At 34.0% G+C, this 27,926-nt stretch overlaps 1 protein-coding gene and 1 pseudogene across 1 annotated transcript; both read left to right on the top strand.

Annotated features, from left to right (window-relative positions):
- The first annotated feature begins 16,213 nt into the window (after positions 1–16,213).
- Positions 16,214–16,413, top strand: LOC120136952 (annotated as a pseudogene).
- A 494-nt stretch (positions 16,414–16,907) lies between these two features.
- LOC120136873 (sugar transporter ERD6-like 7) lies at positions 16,908–19,806 on the top strand. Its single transcript, XM_039152807.1, has 17 exons — positions 16,908–17,051; positions 17,147–17,209; positions 17,287–17,376; positions 17,456–17,515; positions 17,631–17,696; positions 17,771–17,836; positions 17,908–17,983; positions 18,121–18,185; positions 18,266–18,358; positions 18,460–18,540; positions 18,631–18,715; positions 18,788–18,831; positions 18,908–18,970; positions 19,061–19,174; positions 19,279–19,338; positions 19,439–19,553; positions 19,645–19,806. The coding sequence occupies exons 1-17, from the start codon at positions 16,908–16,910 to the stop codon at positions 19,758–19,760; spliced, it is 1,401 nt and encodes a 466-aa protein (XP_039008738.1). The 3' UTR covers positions 19,761–19,806.
- The last annotated feature ends 8,120 nt before the right edge of the window (positions 19,807–27,926 follow it).

Genomic DNA, 27,926 nt, shown 5'->3' with positions numbered 1-27,926 from the left:
GACTTTATTTTTAAGATAATAGTTCTTCAAGACAAAACTGAGATTTAATACATTCAGTTTGAATTATTTTTCTCATTAAATGCAAATACATCCGTCTATTTTTTAATAATTATTTTATGGTTATTAGATTCAGTGGTTGGTATATGTCTTTTTTATATGTCCATCTTAAGATTCAATTTTTTTATTAATTATTTATTTTATTTTATTTATATTATTCGTAACAAAAAATTTTATTATTAATATATATGTCAAATCACCTATTGAAATGTAAAATTAGTGGTTGATAAGCTGGCTTCCATTACACGATTTTTAAGGAGGAGAAGTTTAACTTATGATCAAATTTATTCAGATAAGTTACATCCATTCATCGGGAATGTCTCAGGAAAGGCGGGTTAATATACGGCTAATATACAGCATTACCGGATACATTAAAATGTATTTAATAAATTCGGTTTAGCGGTACCTATTATGTTGACAACTAATAATGTTTTAGGTAGAAAATATGAAAAACTATTAAAAAATTTGGTAACCGGTAAACTTTGGTTATCGGTAAGTATCTATCCTTTTTATAAAAGTGTCCATACTTTTAACATATCAAGTAAATTTTACCGGTTTTGTCATAATGAATCTGGTTTTGTCATATTTTTACCTGTTATATTGTAAATTATCTATCCTTTTTATAAAAGTGTCCATACTTATTTCACTGTGAAAATATATTTATTATTATCTTTAGTTAATATTGTTAAATTTAAAATCTAAATAATATTTTATAAAATATCAAAACAATCAAATAATTTTTTGTGTAAATGAAATTATTAAATTAATATTGTAGGTGGAAAACATGAAACACTATTAAAAAAATTGAAACATAAATTACATAACTTTCAAAAAAGTATATATCATTTTTATAAAAGTGTCCATACTTATTTCACTGTTGAAAACATATTTATTATTATATTTGGTTAATATTGTTAAATTTAAATTCTAAATAATATTTTATAAAATATCAAAACAATCAAATAAAATTTTGTGTAAATTAAATTATTAAATTAATATTGTAGGTGGAAAACATAAAACACTATTAAATAAATTGAAACATAAATTACATAACTTTAAAAGCAGTTTTAAATCCTAAAAAGTGTCGATACTTTTAAGAAATATATCGATCCAAAACGATATACCAGGTAAAATTATGATAAAACCGGTAACAAAATGATAAAACCGGTAAAATTAAAAGTGTCGATACGTTATATAAGGATCGACACTTTGTGAATTTAAAAGAGAAGCAGTTATAGCGCCTATAATGTGTCGATACTTTAAAAAAAATATCGATCCACAACGATATAACAGGTAAAAATATGATAAAACCGGTATCAAAATGATAAAAACGGTAAAATGATACCGGATATATTGAAAGTGTCGATACTTTCGTAAGTACGTGTAATAAATTATCGACACTTTCAAAGAAATAGGTAATTATCCTTTCGAAAGTATCGACACCTGACATAAAAGTATCGACACTTTTGTATTTGTATCGATTAAATATAAATAACATATCCGATGAAAATATAAGCTAAATATCCTCTGAAAATAGATAGAACGGACGAGTTTTTGAAATCGAAGAGTAATTGTTGCTGCATTTCAGAAGGCGTTTCTAAAGCGAAGTTTGTTTGTTGCTGCAGTCGAATCGAAAAGTATGTTTTCGAAACCCTAATTTTTATTATTACAGTAATCGCGATAGGGTTTTTTATGTGTTGTTTGGGGTTTTGGAGTAAGGAAGCATTTGGGACCGATTGCAGGTAGAAATAGATATTCAAGGAAAACGATAAATGTCGATACTTTTATTAAATATTATAGGTAGAAAATGATATTATAGGTTGTATAAATGTGCCGACACATTTTGGTGTGGCCATTCAAATTCTTTGAAGAAAACCGTTTTACCACAAGAGTAGTTATCTATATTTGTATATTGAAAAGTGTATGTAACAAAATAATTTGATTTGCGTAAACTGATATATGAAGGAAAAATGGAGTCAATGGGTTGGAAAATTGTTGGTGGAGCAGATGACTTTGAAATTGAGGCCGAGACTCGAAAGCAACCAAAGGGTGGATATATGTACTTCTAGTAAGTATCAATGTCTTTTTGTTATTATTGTTGAAATGGTAATTGGATTAAAGTATCGATAAACTTTAAATTGATTACAAATTTTAAATGTTAACAGTATGGCCGAATGCAAAAGGATGAAGGGAGATGGCACACAGAGCGGTTCGGTATGTAAAATGAAATTGACATTGAGTAGTATTAGTATTTAGTGTTAATGTATTGATTAAGAAACGTTTATGTTTAATATTAGGTGAAAAAAGATGTGAGGTCCAAATGGAATTCAATGAGTGATGCTGAAAAGGAACCTTACATCACACAGTCAAGGAATGATAGTAAAGAATACAAAGAACGGAGGAAAGCACATGAAAATAAGGTATTCATTAAACTTGTAAATACGTTGATACAAATATATAAGAACTATAACATTATATATTGTTAAAAAATGTAGGAAGTTTCGACAAGATGCAGCATTAAAAGGGTGAATTTATTAATTAAACACCTTAAGGAGAAGGGTCAGTTGAATGTGCTGGGAGAAATAGGTTTTGGATCGTTGATCGGAGTAAGGGATCGACCTATTCGGAGGGAATTGTGTCGATCCTTGATGGCACAATTTGACGTCAGTCAATGTATGGCTAAGTATGGTGATTATTCATTCCCTCTGGGGGTATCGACTGCTGCAGCCGTATTGGGGGTACAAAACAAAGGCAAAAGTGTTATAGAAGTCTGTAGGAGTAAGAACTGGAAAGCACTTGCCTCCAAATATGGTTTGAATCATAAGGTGACATATACTGAAGTTGAAGAGGATATCAAAAGTGGATCTTACTTGGGGGATGAGCTGAAGGCCCGAGTTCTATTGTACCTTGTCGGTATATTTCTTTGTCCAACGGGTGATACGTCAACGAACAAGGAATATATGAAGCTCATTTGCGATGAAGGCTTGAAGGGTGAATTCAATTGGGCTGAATATATCCATTCGAGATTGATTGAATCAATTATCACCTTTAAAAGGGCAGCCAGAGATACCTCAAAGGGTGCATAGCAATCTTAGAGGTAAATGAGTTGAATCACTTTTTGTGTTTTTATATAAAAATTCTAATTTTATTATAAATGCAGGTTGCACTGTTCGATTTTTGGTCGGGCTGTGAGGCAGTGCCGGCTTATGAAAGAACCGGAGTGGCACGCATCCGTGCATGGGGGAAGGAAGAGGTGGTTAGAGTGATGGTGAAGTTGAAGTTGGATAGAGGGAAGAAGCAAGAAATGGTAATAAATGTAATTAAATAATATTAAGAATATAATCAATGTCTTAATATTGTAATTTAATTTTTTGAAGGTTATTGGCAAGGATGTAGAGGAGGCAGTGGAGGCAGAGGAGAAGAAAGGAGGGATGGTTGTATTGAGGGAAGAAGTATTGGGGGATGAAGGTGAGTGGGACGACGGTGAAGCAAAACAGAGTAACTTCGACATTTTGATGTCTGAATTGGCTGATATCAAAAAATCCAATTTGAAATCATGCAAAGACAATCAAGAGTCGAAGAGAAACTTGATCAAGTCGTAGAGAAACTCGAGAGGCATAAGGGGGTAGTGGAAGGAAAATAGATGGAGTGGTGAAAGAAGTAGAGGTGTTGAGGGGTGAAGTGGTGAAAGAAGTTTCGGTGTTAAGGGGTGATATTAAGATGGTGACGGGAGAGAAATTTGAGGGAGTGGTGAAGGAGGTTGTTGATTTGAGGAGTGAACTTACGGGGGTGAAGGGGGTGGTTGATAAATACTCGGATGAAGGAGCTCAATTGAAGGGTGAAATAAAAGATATGAAGAGCTATGTAGAAAAAAAGTACGATGAACTGAAAAAATATGAAGAAGAAAAGAGGGAGGAGGAAGAAGAAGAGATGGAAGAAATGAGGAGGAAGGAGAGGCCCAATGTGCTTTATACACCGGAGAGTGTCATAGCAGCAGTTTTGGATTCGGAATGTCCTGCACCCCAGAAGAAGAAGCAGAAGGTAAGTTTAATAAAAGAATACTTAATTTGATTTTTATTATGTTGTTGTGACAAAAATTTGTATGCAAAATTGTAGGTTGAAAAAGCGGACATTCCAACTGGAATTGATGACATCGAAGCTGCAATTTGTGATTATTTATGGAATAGCGAGTTAGAATCGGGGTAAGTGAAATATATTGTTTTGTGAGTGATATTTAAATATTTCATGACAAGATATTAATCCTAATGATTCATACAGATATTCTGTAATATCAATGGGAAATCAATTCGCTACTGTATACGACGTTGCAACGTTGAAGCCTACAGAATGGGTTGGCGGTGTGGTAAGTAGAAAGTAGAAAATAAATAAAACTTATTGAATATGTTCTGATTGTGTAATTAATTTTGTTAGGTTATCGATTTGCTCGCCTGGACCATATGCTACGATTCTCAAAAGTCACACCGGAGGATTGGCTACCTTCCATACCTCTTAGTGGTGAGTTAAATTAATAATATTGAAAAGTAGTGTTATAGACGGTAAATTAATAATGTTTGTTGCGTAATTACAGCAACAGGCGTTGGAAGCCAACAATAAAGAAAGTGTTGAGAATATTTCTACCTTCTGGGGTGTCATATTGGATAACTATGTGAAATTCACGGACTGTGAGAAGGTAAGACACCATACCAATTGCAAATGATGTTTTCGGATATAGAATGTTGAATTTTGTCAAATTGGGTGTGAAATTTGTTGCAGATAATGATCACAATAAACTACCATAATTCACACTGGTATCTGTTGGTGTTGGATATGGTAGATCATGTTGTAACAATATGATAGTATGTTTACAACTGAAGCAGCTAAACAGAGAGTGAAGGATGCTAAGAGATTGGTATGTATGTATGTATGAAAGGACATTATGTAAATTATAATGCATAATTTTTTTGGTGCATAACTTCTTCTATTTTAATGCAGATTAAAATATTAGATTCTTATAATAAGAAACGCATTTGGGTTGAGTCATGTGGATCTCTAGGAAAGTATCCCTTGAAAAACTTCAAATTTGTGGAGCATAAGAAGAATAAGCAATTGAATGGGTATGAGATGTTATCACAAATAGAAAGCTTAATTTATGCAGTATTCATCATAATTGACATGTGTGGTTTTCAAATTTTGTAACAGATATGATTGCGGCATGTATGTGATGATGTGGATGGAATCGATCGGTTCTACAGGGGCAACTGGTGATTTTGTAAGTGGATAGAAAAAATTGTTTGTGGTAAAATTGTTAAAAGTCGTAGATTGAATGCTGTAGTTGACAATACTTAACGTTCTGACAATTTGAATATAGGTTGTTGGAGACTGGGATCGATCGCGAGTATTAAATGATCTCGTAAGCCACAATCAAAATGAACGAAGACAGGAGATAACAAAAGCCGCAATATTACATAAGAATAACAAAAGGATGCAATGATGTAAATGTCGAGTTAATTTGTATAAGATTTATAATTTTGTATACGATTTATAATTTTGTATACGATTTATATTTTTTTATGTGAATATAATTATGAATGAGATGAGAAAAGTTAGCAGTATGTTGTTGTACATGTTTCTTATACACATTAAGGGTCATGTCGATACTAATATAGTTTGTGTCGATATTTTTTTTCCAGAATGAATTTTTACAAGGTGCATCAATAAAGTGTCGATCCATATATAAAAAAGTGTCGATCCCAAAATCATCGAACCCAAAAGTATAATGTAATATGTAATTTTTTAATCTAACCGGTACAATTATACCGGTTTTATGAGAGAATAAGTCTAAATAATGTGTCGACACTAATATAGTTTGTGTCGATATTTTTTTCCCAGAATGAATTAAAAACAAGGTGCACCCATAAAGTGTCGATCCATATATAAAAAAGTGTCGATCCCAAAATCATCGAACCCAAAAGTATAATGTAATATGTAATTTTTCAATCTAACCGGTACAATTATACCGGTTTTATGAGAGAATAAGTCTAAATAATGTGTCGACACTAATATAGTTTGTGTCGATATTTTTTAAAAAAATATTGAAACATAAATTACATATCTTTAAAAAAAGTTTCGATCCTTTTTATAAAAAGTATGGACACTTTCAACATATTATAATAAAATAGATAATTTTGTAATATAACCGGTATAAATATACCGGTCTTATGCGCGAATAGGTCTACAACCTATATCGACACTTTTTAATATTGTGTCGGTACTTTATGTCCATATTGGAAGAAAAATGTGTCGATACGATTTAAAAAAGTGTCGACATTTTACACATCGGAACCCATAATTATAATGTAATAGATAATTTTGTAATATAACCGGTATAAATATACCGGTCTTATGCGCGAATAGGTCTACAACCTATATCGACACGTTTTAATATTGTGTCGGTACTTTATGTCCATATTGGAAGAAAAATGTGTCGATACAATTTAAAAAAGTGTCGACATTTTACACATCGGAACCCATAATTATAATGTAATAGATAATTTGTAATATAACCGGTATAAATATACCGGTCTTATGCGCGAATAGGTCTACAACCTATATCGACACTTTTTAATATTGTGTCGGTACTTTATGTCCATATTGGAAGAAAAATGTGTCGATACAATTTAAAAAAGTGTCGACATTTTACACATCGGAACCCATAATTATAATGTAATAGATAATTTTGTAATATAACCGGTATAAATATACCGGTTTTATGAGCGAATAGGTCTACAACCTATATCGACACTTTTTAATATTGTGTCGGTACTTTATGTCCATACCATTTAAAAAAGTGTCGGTAATTTGAAGTAACGCGGTTTTTCTTCCTTCATTCAAAATATTTATATGTACATACAATAGGAGTGATGTTGATACTTACGATATATTATATGGAGATCGTTGTCATTCCATTCCGTCTTCGAAAAAATCAGTTGATGTAGGCTGTGTGCTTGTACTCAAACTAAGCTTGACTTGAGGACATGTTAGTTTGTTATGCCCCTCACCGTTGCAGTACCCACATCGCCTAATTTGCTTCTCGACCTTGTTCTTCGGCACTTCTTTTCGCTTGCGTTGTTTTCGTTGAGGGTCACGAACATTGTTTACTACAATGCTCTGGTTGACTGAATGATTCAAACCAAACGAGTTTTCTAATTCTTCTATTAGTTTTTTCATCTCATCTCTTGCGGTTTTGAAAGACTCGTCTGTCTTTGATGCAATGTAGCATAACCTACTTGACGTTGAACGTAGAGCAGCGAACCTTGCCATTTGCATCACTTCTGGAGACACATTCAAATCAACATAGCTGGGTGCAGAAGCCTTCGCATCATTAGTCCACCTACTTTGAATCAAAGTCCCGGGCAAATATGTGTAGTCCAATTGCTTCAAAATGTGAAGTTGATGGCGACACGGAAGTCCAACGGTCTCGAATTTTTTGCAGGAGCAAATTAGAGTTTTCGTACGAGAATCAAACTAATTTCAAATTTCCTATTTTTTTCTGCGTACTTTGACAAAATATAATGTTGACATTCATCTGATAAGGACTTAATCTCTGCCTCAATCCGGTACAATGTCTCCCGTGTAAGTTCATCTTGGAACACACGAAAAGATTCGCGGGTAAAAATCGCAGCGGCATGGCTTTCAAGGTCGACCAGTTTTGTGATCTGGAAGGGCTTCGTATGGGAACTTAAGTAATCCGCTTTCAACTCGTTCATACGCATTCTACTAATTCCATCTTCAATTGCACGAACAACATCTAAATATGTCTTCTGTGTTTCAGTGCAATAGCTAGTGAAGCATTCATAGACTCGCACCTTTGTGTTGAGCGAATATTGGCAAAGAAATGACCGGTTAGATATGCTTGTGCCCATAAGTGTCGTGTATTTCCCTTCTCAATCACCCATGGATGCTTTTGGACGTTGAATTCTGAAACAATCGAACGCCATTGAATATCAAATTCCTTGGTTGTCCACCAGGAAGCCATGCATTTTGAGAATGCTGCTGTAAACTTTGGGTCACCAATGTTAGCTTGTGCATTGCGAGAAAGATGCCAAGAACATAATCTGTGCTTAGCATAAGGGATAACAGATTTGATAGCCCTCTGCATTGCCCTATCCCCATCGGTTACAACAGAAATAGGTGATTTATTCATCATGGCTTCTAAAAAATTCTGTAGCACCCACTCGAAAGATTGAGACGTTTCGTCAGCGATTATGGCAGTGGCAAACACAATTGTGTTATGGTGATGATTGACACCAACAATAGGCATAATTGGTCGACCATACAAATTATCTTTGTACGTTGTGTCGAACGCAATTACATCACCGAAGCATGTGTAATCCGATCTCGATGTAGAATCCGACCAAATAAGATTATACAATGCCCCCGATTCGTCTACCGAGTATGTCATAAAAAACCCGGGATCATCATGTTTCTTATAATCAAAGTAGGCAATAAGCGCATTCACATCCCCATCGACGATTTCCTTTGCTTTACCTCTTTGAAGTGCATTGTAGAGGTCTTTATGTGTAAATCCAACATTATGATAGCCCCCTGCCTGCTGCGTTAAATAGTTCATTACTTGTGACGTGCCAACACCGACCTCTTTCAATGTTGTTGCCTCATCGATATCAGCCTTACTTACAGCTCGATTAGAACGCATAAATGGTGTCATAGCAGATGTGCACAATGCATGATTATGTTTCTGATCAGACTTACTTATAACCCACTGATCGTTTGTATTTGTTGCTGTAACTACGACTCTAGCCTTACATCCTGTTCTTGTGACTGGCGTATGAGCACGTTGACGATCAACAGTATTGACTTTTGATACTCGAAACCCTTCTTTGGAACAACAAAATTCTTGTGTCTTCACATTCCCTTCCACGTCAAGCCGTGTTGTTCCCTTACGTGCACTAAACCCATGTTCCCGTGCGAATCCCTTGTAAAAGTGCCAAGCTTGATCACGTGAACAGAAGAGCTGACCAACCAATCTGTCAGATTCATCAACATTATGTACTTCATGGCATTCCTCGGTTGGCTTAACATTGTCTACATCAGTATTATCCATGGCAAAAATTTTGTTGTGCAAGTTCAGTGCTCCAGGAGTTGATGGATATGTAAACGAAGGTTCATTTTGAACATGTTTCTGTAGTTAAAGGGTGGGTACAACATTAAATTCGCAGTACATATTTAGGTATGTACAATAACTACAAGTATATTATCATTTTAAATTCGCAGTACACTGTTAAAAAAATTGAAACATAAATTACATAAGTTTAAAAAAGTATCGATCCTTTTTATAAAAAGTATGGACACTTTCAATATAATAGGTAAACATATGATGTAATAGGTAGCCCTTATATAATGTAATAGGTATCGTTATATAATGTAATAGGTAATGGTTATATTGTAAAGTGTCTATCCTTTTTATAAAAGTGTCCATACTTTTTCACTGTGGAAAACATTAATTTAAGGTTATCTTTTGAGTGAGTTTTAAGATATTAATTTAGTAATTATAGGCGTCTAATGATTTATTTTTTACGTTACGGTATATATTATTATTAAATTAAAAATTCTAAATAATATTTTATAAAATATCAAAACAATCAAATAATTTTTTGTGCAAATGAAATTATTAAATCAATATTGTAGGTGGAAAACATGAAACACTGTTAAAAAAATTGAAACATAAATTACATAAGTTTTAAAAAAAGTATCGATCCTTTTTATAAAAGTATGGACACTTTCAATATAATAGGTAAACATATGATGTAATAGGTAGCCCTTATATAATGTAATAGGTATCGTTATATAATGTATAGGTAATGGTTATATTGTAAAGTGTCTATCCTTTTTATAAAAGTGTCCATACTTTTTTCACTGTGGAAAACATTAATTTAAGGTTATCTTTTGAGTGAGTTTTAAGATATTAATTTAGTAATTATAGGCGTCTAATGATTTATTTTTACGTTACGGTATATATTATTAAATTAAAAATTCTAAATAATATTTTATAAAATATCAAAACAATCAAATAATTTTTTGTGCAAATGAAATTATTAAATCAATATTGTAGGTGGAAAACATGAAACACTGTTAAAGTATCGATCCTTTTTATAAAAAGTATGGACACTTTCAATATAATATAATGTAATAGGTAAATTTGCAATGCTATCGGTATAAATATACTGGTTTACTTATAAAATAGGTAAATATAAGCGCTACCTATTACATTATATAAGCGCTACCTAGTATGTTATTGTACTTTATAATATTTCCGGTTAAATAATATAACATAACCGGTCTAAATTTTAACCGGTCACTTGTTTAACCGGTCACGCCGTATATTAGCCGTTTTTTAGGCGCCGCACCGCAGAACCCCCATTCATCTTCTTTATCCCATTTTCGTTTTCAGAGGGAATCATGCAAATCGGTCTTCGATTTTTGGGTTTGATTAGAGGATGATAGGTGACATAATTAGGGGTATACAAAAATATTCGACTCGATTGATCTGATCTGTTGACCCTCTAACCCGAACATTAAAAAATCAGGTAATTTTTTAAAAAAATATTATTCAACCAAGTCAGGTACCCATCCCGATATTTTCTGGGTCGGGCTCAAGTCACAAAGCCGATTATCCGAGTACCTGGTTAGTTTTTATTTTTTTATTATATATATATAATGAATTATTTATATTATGAATTATTAGATTTTGTATTTCGAACTTTTAAATTTTATGTTCGGATGTTGGAGTATGTAATTCAAAGTTTCGAATATTTAAATTTGTGTATATTTTTTTAAATTAATAATGTGAAAATGAAAAAAAAAATGAAATACCCGCAAAATCTAGGTACCCGAAACATTCGGATCGGGACATGAGCCGAGAAATCACCAACTCAGATGTTCTTGGTATCCAATAATCGGATACTCAAAAATCCGGATACCCGAATTTACACAGCCCAATACAGAATTATTCTTATTCTCTAATTTTGTCTCGTCTTTTCCTTCTTTCTCCTCCCTCGTAATAATCATCTGTCTCACTTATTAATTGATAAATGTGAGCAATTTTACTTCATTTAGAAAGAAAAAATACACATGAAAACTTTACTTCAACGATGCATAAATCATCCTAGAGCTTTAAATAATTTTAGGCTAAAGTACACAAGTGATCCTCCGACTATTAGACATTATTTTGTTAAGTCCATCAATTATTAAAAGTTATATAATGGTTCTAGGTTGTCGCTTTCTTGAGTCTATCGACTATTAAAAAGTTACAAAATAATCACTTGAGTATTTATATATTACAAATTCATCATTTTCTGTTAAAAATGATAGTCGTATGCTGAAAGTTAACATGTTAACTAGGATATGATAAAATCTAATCCCAAAATCGTTTCAACTATATAATCAATTGAGATCTAGGATCAAATTTTTTCATATCTGATTCAACATGTTAATGTCCAGCTCATATTGTTATCAATTTTTTTAGCAAAAAAGAACGAATTTAGAACATATGAATAGTAAAATAATCATTATGTAAGCCTCTAACTGTTAATTATTTTATAATCATTATCGGGTCTATCATTTTATCCCTACTTTGAGTATGTAAATAAAATGGTAAATCACATCATTCCTCTGAACTATACTCTTTCTCTTATTTTTCTCACTCAACTTTTAATTTTTCTATTTTGCTCACTATACTTACAAATTGAATTATTTTGCTTGCTCCCCATTTTCTTTCCAACGGTAGGATGACGTAGCATTTTTTAATATAAAAATAGTTGAGAAAATAACAAAAACCTAGAAGGTGGTTAAATGCCACTGCCAACCACCGTCGGTTACTGTAGATGGTGGTCTGACGGTGGTCGTTCGGTCTCAAATTTCATGAGTTACTTTGCCTCGACATCGTGATTTCAAATCCTACCTCCATTTTTGTTAGAAGTTGCTATGAAGTCCACTGATTTGAGATTGAAACTGGGGAAACTGAAATGTTTCATTGGAGATTCACATGTTTTGGGGCATTTTGCGGTTAAACAACCACCATATTCGGACTCAGGGGGTCGAGATAAACTGACTCATGAAATTTGGGACCAAACGATCAACATCAATGACAGTGGCCGTTGGCCGAAATGAAAATGACCGACGGAGAGAAAATGAAGAAGAAAAGGAAAAAGGGTAAATTACATAATTCCTTACTAGACCTTATGCCCTCTCCTATTTTACTCACCAAACTTTCAATATAGATTCGAAACGACATTGTTTTGGTGTATATTTGAGTTTTTCAAAACTTCTTTTTTATGCTTGTGCCACGTCATAAAGCCGTTAAATAGTTAACGACAGAGTGAGCAAAATGATTCAATTTATAAAGTTCAGTGAGCAAAATAGAAAAATTGAAAGTTGGATGAGAAAAATAGGAAAGAGAGTATAATAAAGTATAAAAATTAGTTGTTCTCTTTCTAGATACGGCAACAATTAGATAAATCTATTTCCTACTTATTCTATTATTTTAAGGTATGATTTTATGATCGTTGGATTATAACCGAGAGAATATTTCCAACCACAATTCTATCTTTATGAGAAGAGAAAAATTGATTGATTCCCACTTTGATATTTGAGTTAGGAATGTTGAAAAATTGTGTTAATTTTAAGGGGCAACACCCATTTTAACAATTACATCTAGGAGGACGATTTTACTTCTAAGATAATGGTTCTTCGCGTCACAACTAAGATTTAATACCTTTCGTTTGAATTATTTTTCTCATTCAATTCTAATGTTTAATTTTGTATCAGCTTATTTTTCAATAATTAGTTTTTGGTTATTAGATTCAGTGGCGGATATGTGTATTCTTATCCACCCTGAAATTTGATTTTTTTATATTAATTATTTATTTTATTAATGGTTTTAACTTTAAAATTTTATTTACACCTATCCACCTTATAATTTTTTTCTCTAAATATTATTTTTGGGTCTGTCACTAATTAAATCACCTATTGAAAAGTAAAATTAGTGGTTGATTTTTGGGTTTGATTAGAAGGTACTATGTGACAAATTATTCATTTCCTTCTTTCATCTTAATTTTTTTTATTTTGATCCTATAACTTTAATTTTTTCTCGTCTTTACCTCCTTTCTCCCTCGTAATAATTATCTGTCTCACATATTAATTGATAAATGAGGGCAATTTTACGTCATCTAAAAAGAAAACGCACACGAAAACTCTACTTCAACAATGCATAAAGCACCCTAGAGCCTTAAATAATTTTAGGGTAAAATACACAAGTGGTCTCCGACTATGGGATATTATTTTGTTAACTCCCTCAATTATTAAAAGTTACATAATAGTCCTCTGACTATAGGTTGTTACTTTGTTGAGTCTATCGACTATTAAAAGTTATAAAATGATCACTTGAGTATTCATATGTTACAAATTCATCATTTTCTATTAAAAATTGATAGTCGTTTGAGTTGGACGTTAATGTGTTAATTATGATATGATAAAATGTGATTTCAGAACCGTTTTAACTGTATAATCGATTGAGACTATGTGATCAAATTTTATCATATCCCAATCAACATGTTAATGTACATCTCAGATTGTTGTCAATTTTTTAACAGAAAAGTTTGGAACATATAAATAGTCAGATGACCATTATGAAACTCTTAATAGTTAGAGACTCAACAAAACAACACCCTATTTTCTAGAGACTATTTTATAACTTTTTAATAGTTGAGAGATTAAACAAAACAGTATCCTATAATCGATGACCATTTGTATGCTTTATCCATAATTTTAAAACATTTATATATTTTTAAATGGTTTTTTTATTTACTATTTTACCCTAATTTTATCACTATGGGTGTTTTCTAAACATTTTGATTATCATATAAAATGAGATTAGGTGTTTATCTATTTATTTAAGATTTTCATATAAAATATGACATTTAATAACAAGGATAATTATTAAAAGCGCTTAAATGTTATCTCTCTTGTTCTTTGCATTTATGTGGTATATATTAATGGTATTTATTTGTTCTAAATATTTAATTTTAAATGTTTTAATTTTGAAACAAAATTTACATTACAGCTAGGCCTGTAAATGAATTGAACGTTTAGCGAACCGTTCATGAATCGTGCGGCGGAAAGTTCGTTTATGTGCGTTTATTTATTAAATGAACAAACATGAACAAGATTTTGTATTCGTTTAATTAAATGAACGAACATGAACATAGATCTCGTTTATGTTCGTTTATGTTCGTTAGGTTATGTTCGTTTATGTTCGTTCATTTATGTTTAACCCAATCTTCTTAAATCAATTTTGGTGACCAATTTGTAAGTATCTTAAAAATATTAATTAATCTGATATTCTGATGACCAACTCCATAATTAACCCAATTTTATTTGGAGATTAAATCAAATATGTTAATCTGTGAGGCACCTTGCACCTATATTCATTTCCCCCCTTTTTTCCCAAACCCTAATGTTCACTGGAGAGTGGAGACGATCAATGAAATCTTAAAAAAAGGTTATATTATAGTGCAATCCGAAGGTTTACATATATGTTTTCATCTCTTTTTCTGTTTTATTTGGCTTAATAGTTGACATGTAAAGTTATTGTGGGTATCTTCACATCTAAAACTCAAGAAAACATCATACTTCTTTCTAGAAATAGATGAGAAGATAAAAGTAACAATCGGAAGTATATGAGCATCACTAAAGATAAAAATATATAGAATTTATCAAAAAACAAAACAAATGTTTCTATGTAATTTTTGAAAAAGAGTGTAATAGCGGAAGTAATGAGTTTTCCCGAAAGAACCCATTAATAAGTAGAAAATACACTTTGACAATGAACTTTTGTTTTCATAGTTCTTGTGTGACCTTTAGTTGTGGAGTAGACTTTAGGTACGTTAAAATTTTGAATGGTGGTTTAACAATAATATCACATAGATATGTAGCATCGGAGGGATTTCGGATCTATGTTATTGCCTTGTAGTCCAATTTATACCGTTCGAAATCTTCATGCTGTTAAATTTTCTACTTTGCCAATGGAAATGATCATTATTAACAAATCTCACTCTAAAGTCTGACATTGATGTCACAAAACTTTTAGCCGATGAATTTATTAGAATAACGTAGTGAAAAATGATTATTCATATGTAATCATAGACCACTAAGATAAATGTTATAGCGTTAAATTAAAGTCGTGTGAATCATTTAATATCTTTAAAAGATCGAAATATCTTATATCTTCAAACATTTCATCACTGCTAATCAGCTCTTACGCTATTTATTACTGTAGATTTGGTTGATTTGCATTGTTGACTATTTTTCATGAAAGAACAATGGAAGGTAGGGTCTCTAACGTTTTATATTCGTTTATTTATTAAATGAACGAACATGAACATACCTCCGTTCGTATGCGCTCGATTCGTTTACGGGCCTAATTACATCTTTACTCCAACATTGTAAAAATCATCATTTGGAAAGAGCCGAGTTAAAGAAAAATCTGCAATCACTTGAAAAAGAATATGCATAATTCAAAAACTAAGGCACTATAAAGAAAACAATAAAGAGGCTTAATAATCCACGAGGCATAATAAAGTATGTTGTTTTTTTAGGCTAAATAGTTATGGTTGACTAAATGATTGTGGCAGGTAAGTCTGGATTTAAATTACGCTCGTGCTTATCACAATTGGATTGGATGATAATAAATGCTATTAAGGTTATTGTGGATATCATGATCGTGAATTTTTTTTTTAAATGAGTTGATTTTTTTAAAAAAACTTTTTTAAAATTAAAATAATGAAAAAATAGTAGAATATCGGTTTGCTATTGCTGTGATTGCCCGCTATCCGTTAAATTACAGCTGCTATCCATTATTATTGATGTGATTCTACTGCACACCGTTATTTTTCGCGATAATGATCTTATATGCTGCAGCTACCTTGATACCGCTATCGGGCTGCTATTTAAATCCACGGGCAAAGCTGCGATAAACGAAATACCGACTGTTTTGTCAAAGCCTGTACAAGATCTCACATGGGGAAAGAGCAGACGCACCAAAACGGTATTTAAGTTGGAATCAGGAGGTAACGGGACACGCCCTTACTTGAACAGGATCTGTTCTATTGGATCCTTTAGTTCTAAGGAGACAGGATTCTATGTCTAGTTGATGAACACCGACTGTGTGATCAGAGCGTGAGTATTGCTCTGGAGCTCCTTCAAGGGCCTTGCCATGGCCGCAGAAGATCGTTCTCAGCTTGCCTTGCCTTGTGGGATGGTCTCGCAGTTGTCTGACAGACTTTCCTTTTCTATTCTTTTTCTTTTTCTGAAATTATTACAAGATCTGATGTGATGGTTAGTTCCATTGTAGTGTTCTTTGGAATAAATTCTAGGGGATGCCAACTAGCAAGTTGCTACTGAGCACCCTGTTTTTTGTTTCTTCTGTTGTTTGCTAGTGGCTTTAAACAACACTATAAACAGCTCATCGATCTGCATGGCATTAAACATTGTTTCTTGTCAGAGTTTCCTCTTTAGTTTTATGTGCATCAATGAACAGGAAGAAGACAAATGCATGTGATGGGAAACGGATCAAATTGTCCATTTCAATTGCAATTTTAATACTGCTTAGAGTCAAACATGATCCCATCTTTCTTGGACTTTGAAGAAGACACTGTCTTGATTCAACTCAACCACGTCGCTTCAAGCTGATAAAAAGGTACTGCCATGATAAGATTTCCCAATTTTCATCATCTTGAATACATTGCTTCAACCTTATTCTCTATTAGACAGACACCATGCCCATCAAAGAGGATGTAAGCATACCACTACTGCTGCAACAGAAGAATTCGACTGATGGAACAAGCAGCAAAGCAAGTCTATGGATGGTTTACCTCAGCACCATTGTGGCAGTCTGTGGATCGTTCGAGTTCGGATCCTGCGTAAGTCTCCCTTACTATTCTCTAGTCCAGAAAATGAGCTTAGCTTGTAATGATTACTTCCATGAGCTGTGATAAGATGTTGAAATTGTTTTCAGGCAGGCTTTTCATCACCAACTCAGGCTGAAATTATGAAAGATCTTCCTCTTACACTAGAAGAGGTACATATTTTGAAACTCTAATGACCTGTTCTAAGCAAGCTACCTATAACTGCTGCATTTGATCTTTGAATCTTCAGTATTCAGTATTTGGTTCTATACTGACTTTCGGTGCTATGATCGGTGCAATCACGAGTGGACCGATTGCTGATTCCATTGGTCGGAAAGGGGTACGTTTTTGTAATTCTTTTTCCTTCGGTGTGGCTTATTAGATGATGAAGCATTATATTCATTGCTATATATGTGCAGGCAATGAGAACAGCTACTGGCTTCTCTGTTGCAGGGTGGCTTGCTATTTATTTCGCTAAGGTTGTACTTATGATACTGCTCCACCTCTGAATTTATCATTGCTTAAACTACAAATTAATCTGTTAGCGGAAATATATCGATAACCTGTTTCGATGTCTTTGATCAAAACAAAAAGGGGGCTTTGTCTTTGGACATTGGAAGACTGGCAACAGGCTACGGCATGGGAATCTTCTCGTATGTTGTGAGTTTCTGAATCTCTCCTAGAATTCCCTCCTAAAACCTTTTATTGATGACCACGATGCCTTTTTTCACAAGGTACCGGTATTTATAGCCGAAATCGCGCCGAAGAATCTTCGAGGTGCACTAACAGCTGTAAACCAGGTAAAATTTATCTTAAAAGCCAATGAAGTATGCACAAACCTGTGTAATTATTTCACTTCTTGTTTCTACAGCTTATGATCTGCACCGGAGTGTCGGTCTCCTTCATAATAGGGACAGTTATAACTTGGAGAACATTAGCATTAACTGGTAAAAGCACTTTATCCATCTACTCAAAGTAGTCATGTTGGAACAAAACATATTTCAGAGAAATTGTGAGTCTGTGTATGTCTGCATGTTCATATATCTAGATGATAGAAGCCGGACTTATAAGGGGTTGATTGCAGGACTCGTTCCTTGTGCAATTCTGCTTGTTGGACTCTTTTTCATTCCAGAGTCTCCCAGATGGCTGGTAAGATGGAATTCTATGTTACATTGAAATTATAGCAACATGAAACGGGAACTAGATAAAAACCCTTGGATATAATGCAGGCAAAGATAGGGCATGAAAAAGAATTCGAAGCTGCACTACAAAATCTTCGTGGCAAGGACACTGATATATCGGAGGAGGCGGCTGAGATTCGGGTTCTTAGTCTGAACTCATATCATCTTAAGCAGCATGAACAATGAGTTAGCATTTTAGAGAAAATGTTCTATAAAAAATAAGTTATTTTCATTCTTGACAGGACTATATAGAGACTCTTGAACGGCTTCCGAAAGCGAAAATGCTGGATTTGTTTCAAAGAAGATACTTACGCTCAGTCATTGTAATTACATTGATCTTCTTCAAACATTGGCAATAATAAGTCTTCACTATTGTATCCTAATGAATGTGTCCTTCATTTATCTTTGATCAGATAGGAGTTGGTTTAATGGTCTTTCAACAATTTGGAGGAATCAGTGGCATCTGCTTTTATGTCAGCAATATTTTCGAGTCTGCAGGTAATCGAATCTTTCGAGTTACGCCCTGATTGTATTCGACCTCAAATAATTTCTACAGTTAAAATGTCTCAGGAGTCTCTTCCAGTACAGGGACAATAGTATACGCTATTCTTCAGGTTTCATCTCCTCCTTTCCTCTAGATCCAAGTAAATTTTCCTGGAAAACAACTGATCTAATCAACCGTTTATGCAGCTTCCGATTACAGTGCTTTGCACAACTGTGATTGATAAGGCTGGAAGAAAGCCTCTAATACTGGTACACATTTAGATCAATGAACAATCAGCAATGTCCTTAAACTACCGAGCCAAATCGTTTTCACAGATAATCGTTTGGCTTTCATTACAGGTTTCTTCAACAGGATTGGTCCTTTCCTGTATACTATCTGGGATTGCATTCTATCTTAAGGACCATAATTTGGCACCAAATTCAGTTCCCATTCTTGTTGTAGCAGGCATATTGGTAAATCGCAAAAATACTTTTTTGGAATCATATATATCCATTCAAATTGTTCATTACCGAAGTATGACTTACCACTTCTTTTTGACACTGATCTTGGGGATCAGATATACATTAGTTCTTTTTCAGCTGGAATGGGTACAGTTCCTTGGGTTGTCATGTCTGAGGTACGTATATCGGCATCCAACATTCATGTCCAACACGTATCCGAACAAGGACGTAGAAATACGACCCGTATCAGATATTCACACTCGATTTCGGTTTCAGATATTCCCAATAAACGTCAAAGGATTAGCTGGAAGCCTAGCAACACTAGTGAACTGGTTTTGTGGGTGGGCAGTTACTTACTCTTTCAACTCCCTCATGAGCTGGAGCTCCTCCGGTAAATAGAATAAAGCTATCATCTATTTTATGTTTCCTTATATTTAAGCAGCAATTGTGAATCTTTTACCTGCAAATCTTGGCTTTCACAGGTACCTTCATGCTTTATGCTGCAATATGCGCACTGGGAATATTGTTTGTGGTCACAGTGGTTCCTGAAACTAAGGGGAAAAGCCTGGAACAAATTCAAGCAGAGATCAATGCATAGAGAATCAAGAAAATGGAGCACATAGCAAGAACCAACATGTACTAATGCGATGCTACATTACAATGGAAATCTCATGTCTGTGCTGTCTTTATTTGTTTTAAAACACTCACTTTTCACTCTTTATTCTGATAATGGTAGGGAAAATCAAGCATTATATCAATTTCTTTCCCTTGAAGAAAAATTTTCAGCTCACATTATAAATATTACTTACACGTACGAAAAAGATTAAAAAGGGAATATATACTTCCCAGGTGAAAAACATATTTACCAGCAACGCATTTCGATTTCTAGCAAAATAGATGCAATACATGCATCATGCCAAACATTTAATCTAGTCTTTTTATTAGTACGAAATGATTACAAAGTAGTATCTATTTAAAAGATTCTCAACCATTTGACAATAAACATTTGAGTATCCTTCCAAAAGTTGTGCTTGAATCTCAGACCTCCATAGATAACAACTATCTCTTTAATCATTAACATCATTTAGTTCGTACTTAGAAGATGTTGGAAGCGTTGGTGGGCACTCTATAAACTATAACTCGCACAATATTATTAATACAAAAAAATACGATACAACATCCTTATCCCGTTACTAGCTTCGGCTAGTTTACAAACACCACAAAACTTTGCTAAACTCTCTTAAATCTCTCGTATATTTCTTCCAAGCTGCTGCATAACACTTGTTATCATTATTCCTTGCCGTGGTGGATGACTTCCTTATCCCTTAACTAAACGCTACCGAGTATTTGCAATTTGCCGCATGCATGTTTGTCAACATTCTAAAAATCAAGTTTGATTTTTAACAGAAAAAACATATTAAATATTCATCTAATACAATAAAAATACTAACACTCCAAATAAAAATGTCATTAAAATCTTAAAAAAAATAAAACCCAGCGGAGAACATGAGAAGAAAAATATTGTTTGACGAATGAACGATTGGCTTTTTATTAGAAACGAGAATATATATAGGCTACTATAATACTAAAATAAATATTAAAGATATATATATATATATATAGGGACGGAGCTCCCTTAGGGCCCAAGGGGCTCGGACCCTTGTTAAAATTTATATATTCGATATAATTTTGGTTTAATAGTATTTTGGTTCATGTTAAAATAAATATTTAAATTTATTAAATATTTAATCAAGTATGGGTCAAACTAAAGAATGATAAGTTTGTGTTCTCAAATTTTTGGTCTAATTATAATTTAAGTTAATGTAAATTTAAATATTCGACAAAATTAGAAGTTGTCTTTTGAGTTTTTGTTTTTAATTTAGAGTAAATACAAGATAATATTTGTACAAAAACTTTCAACTATTTGACAATGAACACTCATACCCTTACATAAGTGCTTGAACTCGGGATCTCAAGGATAACAACAATCCTTTAATCACTAAAGTTGCTTGGTTCATGCTGAATTTTGAGTTTAAATATCTAATAAGTCTTTATATTTTTCTTAAATAGTCTAATATTTTGGCCTCTGTCAATATTTAATTATGTCTCCGTCCCTATATATATATATATATGATACGTAACAATAAATTTATTTTAATCTATATTATTAAATAAATAAATAATCGAAAGATATTAACAAAATAAATCCTGAAGTATCATAAATAATAAATACTGAAGTATCATAAATAATAAATATAATTCATAATTAATAGTTTGATTGAATTTAATTAAAAATTATTAATAAAAATATTAAAATTTATCATAATTCAAAAATCATGTATTAGATCCATATCAATTTTATGTTTATTTTATCTATATTAAAATGGATATTAACGTTCTCGATGTTTGTTAGAGATGTTTTAGTATAGGTTAAACTACGCATTTAGATTTTAAACTATCAATTTTGATCTATTTTAATATATACACTTCTAATTTTTTAAATCATACCTAACTTTTAGTTTTTGTTTCATTTTAGTACTCGTTGTTAAAAATTTAATGCGTTTAGCACCAAAACAATCAATTTTGGTCCGTTTTAATACCTAACTTTCAAATTTTTTTTTTCAAAATTTAACTTTAAATTTTAAATGGGGATGCTAAAATGAAATAAAATCCAAATTCTAGGTATAATTTTAAAAATATTGAAAGTTTAGGTACTAATGTAGACCAAATCGAATAGTTTAGCCAATAAACGCCTAATTTTTTAGTACTCGTTGTTAAAAATTTAATGTATTTAACACCAAAACAATCCGTTTTGATCCGTTTTAGTACCTAATTTTCAAAATAAAAATTCAAAATTTAACTTTAAATTTTAAATGGGGAAGCTAAAATGAAATAAAATCCAAAATTTAGGTATAATTTTAAAAATATTGAAAGTTTAGGTACTAAAGTAGACCAAAACGAATAGTTTAGCCAATGAACGCCTAATTTACCCGTTAATATATGTTGAAAAGTTAACTGACAATTAAGCCATTCATTAGAAAAATCTCAAACTGAAAAACTCGACTTTCATCTAACAAATCATAGTAAATAAACAAAAATTCCATTATTGAAAAATAACTTTAATAATTTATCTAAAATAGTTTATTTACTCTCTTTTTCCTATTCTAATATAAAATTGGCATGGACCATGCCATCAGCGGGAAAATAGGCATTATTATATAAAAAAATCCCCCAAAATTATTTTTTAACACTACTCCTAGATTTGTTAAAAAAAATACTCTCAAACTGCACATGTAAAACTAATTCATGTCATAAGAAACGTGAGCAAAGGCCTCGCTTTGTACAAGGCGCGAGATACGTTCTACGAAGACGTACTTTTCAGAGGTTTCCGAATTTAAATAAACATAAAAATGATACAAAACTAATCATTCAACTATCTAGGGTTTTGGTTTCGCTAGGGTTTTGGGTTGCATGTCGGCTCCCATGCACCCGGTGGTCTTTGCCGTCGGTTCTTCTGCCCCTCCTCGGTTAGAGGAGCCTATTCAGCCGCCTGGGGAGAGTTTGACGCATGATGTAGCTTTTACGGATAATGGTGTTGAGCAGCCTGTTGGAGAAGCGGGGTCTACTATGGAAGAGGTTATAGCCCATAATATTTAGGGCAGCCGTATCGTAATGGAAAGTACTGGGGGTATCAAGTCCTATGCTGCAGCCGTTGCTAATCGACCTGGTATTTTCGGAGGTGATATCCCGTTGTTTGGAGATGAAGATGTGGATATTCAAGAGGGGGACGTGGTCATCGATAGAAGTGGCCCTTATCCGGTGGTTCGATTTTCTAGTAGGATGCATGGGTCTATCGACCATAATATGAGGCAGATAGTGATGGTGCGGTTACTTGGGAAGAGCATTGGCTTTCGAGCTTTATGGAATAAAATCCATTCTTTATGGAAGCTGCAAGGAAGGTTTCAGTTGGTCGATATGGATAATGAGTACTATCTAGTTTGGTTTGAGAAAATGAGGATTACCTTAGGGCATTGACGAAGGGTCCTTGGATGGTGTTCGGCAACTACCTTACAGTACAGCCTTGGAGCAGGTCTTTTTCCACAAGCGAGGATCACTTTTTACATGTTGTGGTGTGGGTGAGGTTGCCAGGTTTACCCTATAGGTATTATACAAAATCGTTGTTTAGGATTCTAGTGCCAAAGATTGGTACTGTTATTAAGATTGATTATAACACTACAATAGGCCAGCGGGGAAAGTTCGCGAGATTAGACATATCTATGGATTAAGTCGCTTCTTCCCTGTATTGGAATCGACAGTTTCATTCAGAAGTTAAAATATAAGGGCTTGCAGAACATATGCTTTCGGTGTAGGGTATATGGGTACATGCAAGGGGCGTATAGTGAAGGGCAACTTGAGGAAGCTCGAGTGACTGGGGATAAGGTTGGTACGGGTGAATGTGCTGCTGAGGGGACTATTGTGGACATAAGGGAGCATAGTTCTAATTTATATGGGCCATGGATGGTGGCTGTCAGTCAGAGACGAAAGTCGCGACCTAAAGTGGCTCAACCATAGCGGGAACATGCAGGTATCGAGGGAAATGGAAATTCTCGCTTTGCTATTTTGGAGGAGCTGGAGGATGATACAGCGGGTTTTCAATCCCGTAGTGAAACAGTAGGAGGGCCTCAAACTATGGGTAATACGAACGTGTTGGCTAAAGTTAAGGGTAAACAACTCATTGCGATGCCTACAAGTGGTAAGGGACAGTTGGATCACCATGAGAAGTCGGTGAGAGATGGTGTGAACAGTAGGCAACAGAAAGATATTGGGAGTTCAAAAGATAATCCAAATTTATCTCCGAGAGTGGAACCGATGGTGGAGGGGGCTACCCTGAGGGTGGTTCAGCACCAGAAGAAAATTAGGATTGGTGTGTTGAAAATAAAAGTCTAAAACAATGGCTAGCAGCCGACGGCTATTGATTCAAAGATGGTTGCAATTTTGGTTGAAATTCATAGATGATAAAACTACACATTTAGTCATTGTACTTTTAGGGTATTTACAAGATTAGTCTTTAAGCTTCAACTATAAATACCCTAGCTCATTTAGCTTCAAAACCAGCTCAAAACATTATAGCTTTCTTCCAATACTAGAGAGAATTTAGAGAGTTTCTTGAGAGTTGTTTTCTCCTATTTATCAAGAGAGAATTATCATTATTTTCTCCTTGGTAGATCGAGAGAAGTTGTAATTCTTATTTTCTCATAGTGAAATTTTTCTACTGTTATCCGTGGTTTTTACCCTATATTATTTAGGGGTTTTCCACGTAAATTTTGTGTCTCTTTTATCTTCAATTTTTATTTTCTCAAATTATCAGTTGCGAGTTTGCTCTATCCGATAGCCGTCTTCCGCAACAATTGGTATCCGAGCCAAATTATAGTGTGTAATATATGCTTATTGTCTTTGTGGTTGCCACCAAAAGGTGGATCCTCCAACATAAGAAAGTAAGAAGTTATTACCCATTCTTTGAAGGTTCCAGAGAACTATTCACGATAGTGAAATAGTGGGAGTTATCTGTAAAAGAAGCTATGGTAACAAAATTTGATATTAAAAAATTCAATGGGAGAAATTTCTCATTGTGGAAATTGAAGATGAAGGCCATCCTGAGGAAAAACGGTTGTCTAGCAGCTATCAGTGAAAGGCCGGTGGATTTCACAGATGACAACAAATGGATCGAAATGGACGGGAATGCTATGACTAACTTTCATCTAGCATTAGCAGATGAAATATTGTCAAGCATCGAGGAGAAGAAGACATCTAAGGAGATATGGGATCATCTCACCAAATTGTACGAGGCCACATCGTTGCACAATAAAATTTTCCTTAAGAGAAAATTGTACACTCTCCGTATGCCAGAATATACTTCATTGACGGAGCACTTAAATACATTGAACACTTTATTTTCTCAGCTTACATCCTTAAGCTATAATATAGGAGAACAAGAACGTGCTGAACTTCTACTTCAAAGTCTGCCGGATTCGTATGATCAACTCATCATCAACTTGACAAACAGTAATTTCACCAGTCTAGTCTTCGATGACGTTGCAGCTGTTGTTCTACAAGAAGAAAATCGGCGCAAGAACAAGGAAGACAGACAAGTAAATCTGCAATAAGCAGAAGCGTTGACAACGATGAGAGGGAGATCAACAGAACGTGGCCAAAGTAGCAGTCAAAAACATGGTAGATCGAAGTTGAGAAGCAAAAAGAATTTAAAGTGCTACAACTGTGGAAAGAAGGGTCACTTGAAGAAGGATTGTTGGAGTCTAAATAAAAACTCCAATCCACAAGGCAATACCGCAAACACTTCAGATGATGGAGATGCTCTATGCTGTGAAGCGTCAACCACTGTAGAAGGCAGAAAAAGATTTGTAGATATATGGCTCATTGATTCGGGAGCAACATATCACATGACCTCAAGAAGAGAATGATTCCATCATTATGAACCTGTCTCAGGAGGATCTGTGTATAGTTGCAATGATCATGCCTTAGAGATCATTGGCGTGGGAACCATCAAATTGAAGATGTATAATGGAACAATTAAAGTTGTTCGAGATGTGCGGCACGTGAAAGGCCTAAAGAAAAATTTATTATCCTACGGATTGTTGGATAATAATGCAAGCAAGATTGAAACACGGAAATGAATCATGAAGGTGTTCCGTGGAGCGCTTGTGGTGCTGAAAGGCAAAAAGATAGCATCAAACTTATACATGCTGAAGGGGGAGACTTTGCTAGAAGCAGAAGCCTCTGTTGCCTCATGTAGTTTAGATTCTGCAATGCTATGGCATCAGAAACTTGGACACATGTTAGAACAAGGAATGAAAGTCCTTGTGGAGCAAAAGCTACTTCCGGGCTTAACAAAGGTATCACTTACTTTGTGTGAGCATTGCATAACAAGTAAGCAGCACCGGTTGAAATTCAATACATCAAATTCCAGAGGCAAAAATGTTCTAGAATTGGTTCACTCTAACGTATGGCAAGCACCAATTACATCCCTAGGCAGAACAAAGTACTTTGTCTCATTTATTGATGACTACTCCAGGAGATGTTGGGTGTACCCTATTAAGAAGAAAAAAGATGTGTTTTCAACTTTCAAAAAGTTAAAAGCGCGGGTAGAACTTGATTCTGGAAATAAGATCAAGTGTTTCAGAACATATAATGGAGGAGAATACACAAGCGAAGAATTTGATGACTTTTGCAGGAAAGAAGGCATCAAAAGACAGTTCACAGTGGCGAACACTCCTCAAAAAAATGGAGTGGTAGAGCGGATGAACAGAACCTTGTTAGAAAGAACAAGAGCAATGTTGAGGGATGCAGGCCTAGAAAAATCATTCTGGGAAGAAGCAGTCAATACCGCTTGTTATTTGGTGAATCGAGCTCCATCAACTGCAAAAGAGCTGAAGACACCAATGGAGATGTGGACTGGTAAACCAGCTGATTATTCAAACCTCCATGTATTTGGAAGTGTTGAGTATGTGATGTACAACTCCTAAGAAATTTCAAAGTTGGATCCAAAATCCAAGAAATGCAAATTCTTGGGGTATGCTGATAGTGTAAAGGGGTATCGCTTGTGGGATCCCACTGCCGGCAAAGTGATCATCAGCAGGGATGTTATCTTTGTAGAAGATAAACTAAAAAGAAAAGAAGAAAATGATATCACTGAAAAGTCAGAGACTACACAGATACATATGGAAAAGGAGGTTGAACAAGGAGATTCTTCTGAAGCAGAACCAGCACATGATGAACAAGAACCAGAGAGTTCTGAAGCTCCAACAACTCGTCAATCAGATCGTGTGAGAAGACGTCCCAATTGGCACTCAGATTATGTTATAGAAGGTAATATTGCATACTGTCTTTTAACAGAGGACGATGAGCCATCAACATACCAGGAGGCAATAAATAACTCAGATGCTTCATTATGGATGATGGCGATGCAAGAAGAAATTGAAGCCCTTCATAAAAATAATACATGGGACCTTGTGTCATTACCACAAGGAAGGAAGCCAATTGGTAACAAACGGGTCTTCAAAATCAAGCGAAATAGTGACGATCAAGTTGAGAGGCATCGTGCAAGACTGGTGGTCAAAGGATATGCTCAAAAAGAAGGTATTGATTTCAATGAAATATTTTCTCCTGTGGTTCGACTAACAACAGTTCGAGTAGTTTTGGCAATGTGTGCTACATTGAACTTACATCTAGAGCAGCTAGATGTTAAAGCAACTTTTCTTCATGGAAATCTTGAAGAAGATATTTACATGCTCCAGCCTGAAGATTTTGAAGAAAAAGAAAAGAAGAACTTTGTTTACAGGTTGAACAAATCTCTGTAAGGTCTAAAGCATGCGCCGAGGTGTTGGTATAAGATATTTGATTCCTTCATTATGTGCCTTGGATACAACAGACTTAATGCATACCCTTGTGCTTATTTCAAGAGGTCTGGTGATAACAATTTTGTTATATTGTTGTTGTATGTGGATGACATGTTGGTTGCAAGACCCAATAAATATCATATTGAAGAATTGAAGGCACAACTGGCTAGGGAATTTGAAATGAAGGACTTGGGATCAGCAAACAAGATTCTAGGGATGCAAATTCACTAAGATAGAAGTAATAGGAAGATTTGGCTTTCACAAAAGAATTACTTGAAGACGATCTTGTCAAGATTCAACATGCAAGATTGTAAGCCAATTTCTACCCCTCTTCCTATTAACTTCAAATT

This window comes from Hibiscus syriacus, unplaced genomic scaffold (genome assembly GCF_006381635.1).
Source record: "Hibiscus syriacus cultivar Baekdansim isolate YM2019G1 unplaced genomic scaffold, ASM638163v2 tig00110637_pilon, whole genome shotgun sequence".
NCBI lineage: Eukaryota > Viridiplantae > Streptophyta > Magnoliopsida > Malvales > Malvaceae > Hibiscus > Hibiscus syriacus.
Note: the sequence above shows the minus strand (reverse complement) of the source record. Positions and strands in the feature narration are given on the sequence as shown.

Excerpts from the sequence above, each read along its gene's own strand:
- LOC120136873 (XM_039152807.1), top strand. The coding sequence starts at position 16,908 with ATGCCCATCAAAGAGGATGTAAGCATACCACTACTGCTGCAACAGAAG. Across the intron at positions 18,716-18,787 it reads CAATATTTTCGAGTCTGCAG|GAGTCTCTTCCAGTACAGGG; the intron begins GTAATCGAATCT and ends AAAATGTCTCAG. Across the intron at positions 18,971-19,060 it reads GAAGAAAGCCTCTAATACTG|GTTTCTTCAACAGGATTGGT; the intron begins GTACACATTTAG and ends CTTTCATTACAG.